The 9,892-nt window shown below is 42.5% G+C and overlaps 1 protein-coding gene across 2 annotated transcripts in view; it reads left to right on the forward strand.

Moving 5' to 3' along the window:
- Positions 1-9,892, forward strand: part of LOC122563341 (lysine-specific demethylase 5B-like) — a 231,711-nt gene that overhangs the window by 25,511 nt on the left and 196,308 nt on the right. For both annotated transcript variants that reach the window (XM_043717091.1, XM_043717092.1), the window contains exon 5: positions 5,186-5,320. In XM_043717091.1, the coding sequence (XP_043573026.1) occupies positions 5,186-5,320 (135 nt within the window). The remainder of the gene's footprint in view (positions 1-5,185; positions 5,321-9,892) is intronic.

Raw genomic sequence — 9,892 nt, forward strand, 5'->3', positions numbered from 1 at the left:
TATCGGGTCCTTCGTTTTGGTGAGTTGTTGTCTGAGCGTGGCTGTTGGTTTGTGTGCTGTTATGAGTCCTAGGGGTCGCAGTAGTCTGGCTGTCAGTTCCGAGATGCTCCTGATGTATTTTAGTGTCATGCAAGGACTGCACTAAACACTATATAGGACAAACAGGAAGACAGCTAACAATCCGCATACATGAACATCAACTAGCCTCGAAACGACACGACCAGCTATCCTTCGTAGCCACACACGCAGATAACAAGCAACATGAATTCGACTGGGACAACACTACTATCATAGGGCAAGCCAGACAGAGAACAGCCAGGGAATTCCTAGAGGCATGGCATTCATCCACAAACTCCATCAACAAACACATCGACCTGGACCCAATATACCAACCACTACAGCGGACAGCTGAAACTGATAACCGGAAGCGGCAGGGACAGACCACTATAAACACTGGAGGAAACATCAAAGAAGCGCTTTGCAGGAGGCTCCCAAGCACTGATGATGTCGCCTAGCCAGGGGACGAAACGTTTGCAACAAAAACTTCCAGCTCGACGAACAGAATTACCCTTGACTAATGCACGTAACATCATGGGCAATTTAGCATGGCCAGTTCACCTGATCTGCGCATCTTTGGATTGTGGGAGGAAACCAGAGCACCTGGCGAAAATCCATGCAGACGTAGGGCGAATGTGCAAACTCCACACGGACAGTCGCTCGAGGCAGGAATCGAACCCGGGTCCCTGGATCTGTGAGGCAGCAGTGCTAACCACTGAACCAGGGGGGTGCAGTGAGAGAGGGCTAATGCCCGAAACGTTGATTCTCCTGTTCCCTAGATGCTGCCTGACCTGCGCTTTTCCAGCTACACATTTCCATCTCTAACCACTGAACCACCATGCCGCTTTATTCCTGCTGAAGTGCTTTTGCTGCTCCTTGGATGCTACCTGAACTAATGTGCTCTTCCAGCACCACTAATCCAGAACCCAACATTGTTGCTATAGTGTGATGTACACATGCATTCAATGCCTTAAGTAAAGGCAAGTAATCCGTATGTGCCTTCAACCACCTTTTTTTATCTACCTGTCTTGCAGACTTCAAGGGTCTATGGACCTGCACATCAAGATCCCTCTGTCTCTCTCTACTTCCTTTTGGTCCTAGCATTTAATGTATGACTTGTTAGTGGTCTCAAAATGCATGACCTCATACACGCATTTGCCAAAGCTCAGCCTATCTGACCAACCAATCTATATCATTTCAAGGATTTTGTCTTCGTTATTTACGGGATGATGAATTTTTGTCTGATTTGCAAACTTACTGGTGAAACCTGCAGTATTGATGTCCATCTCACAAATGTACCCAACAAACAGCAAAGGATTCAGCCACGCGCACGCACACACGTCATGTCGACTATCCTTGATTAATCCTTTAACCTCCAATTAATCTCTCTCCCCTCACCTCTGGTTCCCTGGTTTATCTCTTCCATTCTTCTTGACTAGCACTATTATATTAGCTGTCCTCCGGCACTCCTCCTGTGGCCAGAGAGGGTTTGAGGATAACCGTCGAAGCCCCTACGATCTTCTTGTTGGTCTTCCAAGGCTGTACGTCTCGTCTGGACCTGGGATTTATCCACTTTCCAGTCTGAAAAAACTGCTACTACCTCCTCTCTCTCAATGAGAATCGATTCTACTTTATCACAAACCCCCTCACTGATTTCTAAACCTACATTGTCCTTCTCTATTGTGAATACAGATGCAAAGTCTTGGATACCAACTTGGCTTGATAGAAAGACACAGAAGGTGATTGTAGATGGTTATTATTCAGACTGAAGGCCTATGACCAGTGGTGTCCTGCAAGGATTGGTGCTGCGTACATGTTTGCCACTTTTATATAAACAATTTGCATGAGAATGTAGGAGGCATGGTTAATAAGTTTGATGACACCAAGTTTGTTGATTATAGTGTGCAGTGAAGAAAATTTCAAAGAGTACAACAGGATCTTGATCAACTGGGCCAGTGCACTGAGGAATGGAAGATGGTGTCGAATTTGGATAAATATGAGGCATTGTTCTTTGGCAAGACAAGCCAGAGCAGGACTTTCACAGTTAATGGTAGAGTCCTGGTGATTGTTGTCAAACAGACACCTAGAGGAGCAGGTACATAGGTCCTTGAAAAATGGTGTTACTGGGTGGTAAAGAAGGCATTTGGTACGCTTTCCTTCATCAGTTAAAGCATTGAATCCAGGAGTTGGGATGTCAAGATATGGGTGGATAAGACATTGGTATGGCCACATTTGAAGTGCTGTGTGCAATTCTGGTTGCCCTGTTATCGGAAGGATATTATTAAGCTGGAAAGGATGCAAAAATGATTTACAAGGATGTTACTGAGACTGGAAGGTTTGAGTTATATGGAGAAGCTGGATAGACTGGAACTTCCCTGAAGCCCAGGAGGATGAAGACTGACCTCTCAATTTATAAAGTTGAGTATAAGGAAGCGGAATAGCCAAGGTCCTTTCCCCAGGTTGTGGCGGTCCAAAACTGCAGGGCATAAGTTTACAGTGGGAGGGGAAAGATTTAAAAGTGCAACTTTTTCTCAGTGGTGCATACATGGAATGAACTGCTAGAGATAGAGGTGGGTATAATTACAATGTTTAAAAGGCAGGTACCTGGATGGGAAGGCTTTAGAAAGATGTGTGCCAAATGCAGGCAAATGAGACCAGTTCAGCTTAGGAAACCTGATCGGGATAGATGAAATGGGCAGAATGATCTGATTTTGTGCTGTGTGACTCTTGGATTCTCATTTTAAATGTCAACTACAGCTTCCAGCTCCAAACACAGATTAATACTTTGGTCCCTATGGGCCTTTGCTGTTTCTCTGCTTATTCTCTTAACCCTAATATACTGATTTTTCTTTTAATACCAACCACCCATTCCTCCCTACTACAGTAATTATCTCCTTGATAAGTCTTGTGCCACCACCTTCTCTTTTACACCTTTCACTATTTTGCCTAAAGATTCTTTACTCTGGAATATTAACTGCCAGTCCTTTTGTTCTCTCAACCATGTCTCTTGTATTGTGATAATGTTGTATCCCCATGTATTAATCCATACTATCAACTCATTTGCCTTACTTGTAAGACTCCTTGCATTATATTGAATGGTATCTAGCCTTACTATGCTCCCTTATGCCATAACTTGATTATATATTTGCATTGCCTTCTAGACTGATTTGGTGGTTTTCTTTACTTGTCTGTGCATCACTTCCCTACTGTACATCCACCCTGTTCCTCAAACCCCGGCAAACCTCCCCACGTGCCCTCTCTCTTGCTCTAACACTTAAACCACAAGTTCATGTCTCTATCTGCCTATTCCTATATTTATTAGTGTGTGGTACCAGGAGTAATCCAAACACTACAACATTCTGACTATTTTTTTCCAGTAGTTACTAGCTCCCTAAAATGTTGCTGGACCATACCCACTTTTCTCCTATATTGTTTTTGACATTGGGACCAGCAATCTCTGGGCTGTTCAACTCTCCCTCCAGAACGCCCTTCAGCCATTGCATGACATCCTTGATCTGGGCCTCAGGGAGGCAACATACTGTCTTGGAGTTGCCTCTGCCACAGATCTACCTGTCTGCACCCTTCACTTTTGAATTTTCTGCCACCATTATTCTCCCCCTCTTTCTGCTCCAACCTTGTGCATCTGGTCAATGTTCCCCAGAGAACAGTTGCACTTAGTTTTCCAACAGTGAAAATTGCTCTAGAATGAGGTGCACTCTGAATCTTTCCTCATTACCTTCTGCCCCCCCCCCCCCCATCTTTTAATTGATGGTCATTCATTCCTTCAGGCCTTCACCTGAGGGGTGACCACGTCTAAAGGTTTACTATCCATATAACACTCAGCCTTACAGGTTCACTGCTGCAGAACCAAGCATCAAGCTAATTAAACCAACGGCACTTCCAGCAGATATGATTGTCCAGACTACTTGGAATGACTTAAAATTTCCACACAGCACTGAGCTCTTCTGCCGCACCAATCTTGAACTGAACTTCCCTTATGTAAATCTTAAGGAGCAGTGTTTTGAAAGCTAGTGCTTCCAAATAAACAGATTAGAGTGGTGCCCGAAATGTCGATTTTCCTGCTCCTCTGATGCTGCCTGACCTGCTTTGCTTTTCCAGCACCACTCTAATCTTGACTCAGTCCTCACTTTCGCTTTCCAAATAAACCTGTTGGACTATAACCTGGTGTTGTGATTTTTAATTAAGTTAACCATACTCTCCTTTCCTTACAGTTCTTTGGTTAATTAAAAGATTTTATTATTTTGGTTCTTTTACTTCACTTCGTTGTTTTCCTAATTTTTACCATTTATAGCGTCCCTAGCAACAGTTTCTTATCAGCCAATCAAATTTTAGATTTTGTCATTTTTTTCCCAACAATTGAGTTCAGGAAACTCTTCCTGGGTGTTTCATCCTGATGCTGACTAGACTGCACTCTTCCCAGGCTAATGTGTTAATTCATTATACTTGTTATAGTATGTGAGGAGTACAGTCCTCCTAGCTGAGATCAGATAAAATATTAAGAAAATATTAACTGACATAATCAAACTTTCATATATAACTGTGTTAACTGTTTGAAAGAGCTTTATTTGTAACACTTGCATTATTTAAATGAACTGCAATTTCACCAAAGCCAAAGAGGCAAATGTGTCATGATATGTATGCTTGTTCTTTGTAATAGCTTATTAGTGTGTAACCATTTTCACTTATACACGTTTTGTTTAGGTTTTTCATTAAAACCTTAACCATTCCACTAACATTGTTAATTATGTAACATAACAATCAGAATTGGGCAAATAATATAGAAAATCTGTTCAGGTATCACTAATTATTAAAATAATGGAAAAGACAATGCAAGTAATAATAATTAGAGTGAACTGTTGGATTGCCAAGTGGTTTTTGAGCATAAGTCAAGGATGAGCTGTTCTCAGATGATCTGACATGTGACTCCAGTTACACACTCTGACACTGAAGTTGCCTAGCATACCACGCCATTGATCAAGCAGTTTTTAAAAACAGGGCAATGAGGAATACTTCACCTTTTTTTAAATGTAAAGTTGAGTTAAATTATTTGCTGGGTAATAGGCATTAGTTTTACAAATTGTATTAAGATTACAGTCATTGTTTTCAGTGTGTCCAGAAGCCAAGCCTGATCAATGATGAGAAAGACCAAGAGTACAAGCCACATGATATTGTTCAGCGACAGTCTGTGCACTCTTCAGAAATGAGCATGCCGGCCCGACGAGCGAAACGCATGAGATCTGAGGTGGGTGCAATTCTGCCAGTTATCAATTAACAGTGTGAAATTTAAGTTGTAATTGGTACTTCAATTGCTGTAAATGCAATACTGGATAACGGGTTCATGGGATTTAAAATAGGATTTCAAGTATGCTAATTGAATTTCCTCAATGTTGTTTCACTAAAATTTTCTTGAGGTATGATTGCCAACTGTCTCTTCCAAATCTTGCCATAGATCATTTATGTTTCGGCGAGTTTTGAGAAGATTTGCAGCTCAGGTTGAGGTTTTAGATGTAGGTTTGCTCACTGAGCTGCAAGGTTCACTTCCAGACGTTTCGTTACCCTACAAGGTAACCTCTTCAGTGGGCCTCATGTGAACCAATGTTGAAAATTCCTGCTTTCTATTTTATATGTTTGGGTTTCTTTGGGTTGGTGATGTCATTTTCTCTGAAGTCATTCCTGCCCCTTTTCTCAGGGGGTAGTAGATGGGGTCTAACTCGATGTGTTTGTTGATAGAATTCCAGTTAGAATGCCATGCTTCTAGGAATTTTTGTGCATGTCTTTGTTTGGCTTGTCCTCTGATGGATGTGTTGTCCCAGTCGAAGTGGTGTCCTTTCTCATCCGTATATGAGGATACCAGTGAGAGAGGGTCATGTCTTTTTGTGGCTAATTGATGTTCATGTATCCTGGTGGCTAGTTTTCTGCCGGTTTGTCCAATGTAGTGTTTGTTACAGTTCTTGCATGGTATTTTGTAAATGACATTAGTTTTGCTCATTGTCTGTATAGGGTCTTTCAAGTTCATTTAGCTGCTGTTTTAGTTTGTTGGTGGGTTTGTGGAAAGGACTAGTAGAAAATTCCCTTCAAACCCGCCGTATAAATAATTGCTGAGGAGGCGTCATTAGATACTTTCTACTCACAGCAGTCATGGTATCTTATGGGAATGAGGAGGGGCGGAAGACAATGGGAAGGTTTTCTTGAAAATGCCTTTGACTTCCTCAGGCTATCAAAACCAGAACAGGTCACAGTTATCATGCATGTATAATCCTTTCATACTGATGGAAAACTCTTCCAACCAAAAATTGATTTAGTTCTTTCTTGAAGGCTTGCTTGCATGAAGCCAGAATGTAATGCAGTGCAATGCAAAAGCTGTCTACTGTCATAAATGAACTACTTGAGTCGTTTATAAGTATGACTGTGGCCCTTGATATTTCATTTTAAGAGATTTGAATTCAACAAGTAATTGATTTTGGTGTACCCCTTTCTGATTGCATCCAAGCCTGATGCTCAAAATAAAGTAAACAAAGATGTTTTAAGTGTCTGAGGAGAAATTGAGTCTCTGGAGCTAGTTATTATGCTGGCTGAGAAGCAAACTACAGTGAAGACTGAAATCTGAAATAAAAACCAGTCTCCATGCTTGGCAAATCTGGCACTGAGAAACAATTCGTGTTTCATAGAAATGAGATCTCCGATATCATTCCTGTAATTTTTCTGAACCTTTTTCCAATGTTGTCAATATGTGTGGGACTAAAACTCAATCTAAACAAATTTGTTGTACCAATCCTCCAGTAACTTTCTTCTGACTTAACCCTTTGTTGCTTGTTCAGTGAATTATTATTTTCTTAATATTTGCAATCTCGGCACAGACACTGACTGTTCAGTGCTGGGGTAAAGGATATCTCCACAGAGCTTGAGAGAAAGTTGGAGCAGGAGGAAAGGGATTGAGGTGTTATTGTTGCTCACCTTGGTACCAGTGACACTGAGAGGACTAAGAACTTGCTGTTAGGAGCCAGATGCTCTAGTGTAATAATCTCTGGGTTGCTACCTGAACCACGAGCAAGCTGACACAGGGTAAATCAAGTCAAAGAGTAAAATGTTGGCTCAGAGTTGATGTGATAGAAATAGTTTTCATTTTGTGGAGCACTGGCCCAGTAGTCGCGTAGAAAGCTGTCTCACTTCTCTGGCTTTGCTTGAAGTGTGGTGGGACCAATCTCCTGATTAATTGAATAACTAGGCCTGTAAAGAAGCCTTTTTGGGATACGATGTGGTGGAAGAGGAGGAAAGTTTGAGAGAGGGAATATGTAGCAAAATGATATGTCAGCATTGCAAGGAAATTATTTAGGTAAAGATGCACAGCATGGGTCAAAAAGGGGCAGAGTGAGAGACTTTTGTTTTTGAAAAGTGCCCTTCAGTACTATGCCAGAATGTTGTCAGGGCCCATTGCTTTCACAGCATTGAGTGTCTCCAACCATTTCTTCATCTCATGTTAAGTGAATCGAAGTGGCTGAAGACTGGCATCTGTAATGCTGGGGATGAGTAGAGGAGGCCAAGATGGATCATCCACTCCGCACTTCTGGCTGAAGATTGCTGTGAATGCTTCAAGCCTTGTCTTTTGCACTGATGTGCTGGGCTTTTCCATCATTCAGCATAGGGATATTTGTGGAGCCACCACCTCCAGTCAGCTGTTTAATTGTCCATTGTCTGGATATTGCATGACCGCAAAACCTTTTAAATTTAATCCGTTGGTTGTAGATTTGCTTAGCTCTGTCCATCACTTGGTGCTTGTGCTGTTATTACAGTAATAGAACCACACAACATAATGGAGGTTATTCTCAATCGGAGGTTGCTGCTCCCTTAGCCAAACTGTTCAAGCACAATGATAACACAGGCATCCACCTGATTCTGTGAAAAGTTTGTCAGGTACATAAAAGCAGGACACATCCAGTCCAGCCAACTAACACTCCATGAGTCTACTCTTGCTTTAACAGTAACTTGATGGGCGGTGTCATCAACATTATGTACAAGCAATACTTGCTGAAGAATAAACTGCTTCGTGAAGCAGAGTTTGGGGTTTGTGAGGGCAACTCTGCTCCTGACCTTGTTACAGCTTGGGGTTGTTTTAAAAAATTCTCAAGGTCAGGTTCGTAGGAGAGTAGTCTGACACAGAACAAACGACCAAGAGGCGAGTCTGCTAGAATATGGGTATTTTATTCCCCGCAGCGTCGCCTCAACCAGGTCTCGTACTTACAACGGGTCTGGTTTATACTCACTCTACGTGTTACCGGAACTGGGAGCCGTCAGTTCTCGTAGAGCGGTTGCCAACAACCCACGCTCGGCGGTTAATCGTAACCCCGGAGCAGACTCACCGAACTGGAGACTTTTCCAGCTGATATACTCTTTTCCAGATATAAACATTCATGTGAACAGCAGAGCAAGGCTAAAAAACACATTCCATTCTGGTTACATACAGATAAGAAGATTCACACGGGGAGGTGTGTAATAAGATTCACACGGGACTAAGCAACACCTCCATTCCGGTTAGATTCACACATGTATTGGGACATAATTTTTAACCGTTTCACCACAGGGGTCAAATCTGGACAAAAGAGCTGAATTCGGAGATGAGAGTTCTGAGCCTGACATCGAAGCTGCATTTGACAGTGTGGCATCAAGGAATCCTAGCAAAACTGGGCTTGATGGGTGTCAGGGCAAACTCTGGTTGGAGTCATGTCCAGCACATAGTAAGATGGTTGTGGGAGATTAGTCATCTCAGCTCCAGGATGTCTCTGCAAGAATTCTTCAGGGTGCTGTTCTAGGCCCAACCATCTTTAGCTGATTTATCAATGGCCTTCCCTCCATCATGAAGTCAGAATTGGGGATGTTCACTGCACAAGGCTCAGCATATTTCGTGATTGCTCAGATATTGAAACAGTCCATGTTCAAATGCAGCCATGTCTGAACAATATCTACGTTTGGGCTGACAAGTGGCAAGTAACATTAGTGCCACACACATGCCAAGCTATGAGTATCACCAATAAGAAACAATCTAAGCACTGGACCTTTTAACATTCAATTGTGTTACCAACACTCAACTCCACACTATTAAAATCCTGGGTGTTATCATTGACCAGAAACTGAATTGGACTTGCCAAATAAATAGTGATTACAGGAGCAGATCAAAGGCTAGCATTACTGTGGTGAGTAACTTACCTTCTGACTCCCCAACATCTGTCCATCATTGACAAGGCACAAGTCCAGAATATGATGGAATACTCCCCATTTGCCTGAATGAGTGCAGCTCCAATAACAATGGCAGGCTTTCAGGGAGCTAGGTTGGAAGCTCAGAGTTAGAACGAACAGAGTTGTTGTCTCTGGTTTGTTACTCGTGCCACGTGATAGAAGAGGAATAGGGAGAGAGAACAGTTAAATGCGTGGCTACAGGGATGGTGCAGGAGGGAGGGATTCCGGTATTTGGATAACTGGGGTTCTTTCTGGGGAAGATGGGACCACTATAAACAGGATGGTCTGTACCTGAACCTGAGGGGCACCAGTATCCTTGGTGGGAGGTTTGCTAGTGCTCTTGGGGGGGGTTTAAACTAACTCTGCAGGGGCATGGGAACCCAGACTGTAGCTTTAGGGTGCAGGACCTGGAATGCAGAGAGGTTAGGAACATGGCATCAATTTCAAAGGAGGATGCTTGTAAACAGAAAAGTGGCTTGAAGTGTGTATACTTCAATGCAAGAAGTATACGAAATAAGGTAGGTGAACTTGCAGCGTGGATTGGTACCTGGGACTTCGATATTGTGGCTATTACGGAGACATG

Source organism: Chiloscyllium plagiosum, chromosome 26 (genome assembly GCF_004010195.1).
Source record: "Chiloscyllium plagiosum isolate BGI_BamShark_2017 chromosome 26, ASM401019v2, whole genome shotgun sequence".
Lineage (NCBI taxonomy): Eukaryota > Metazoa > Chordata > Chondrichthyes > Orectolobiformes > Hemiscylliidae > Chiloscyllium > Chiloscyllium plagiosum.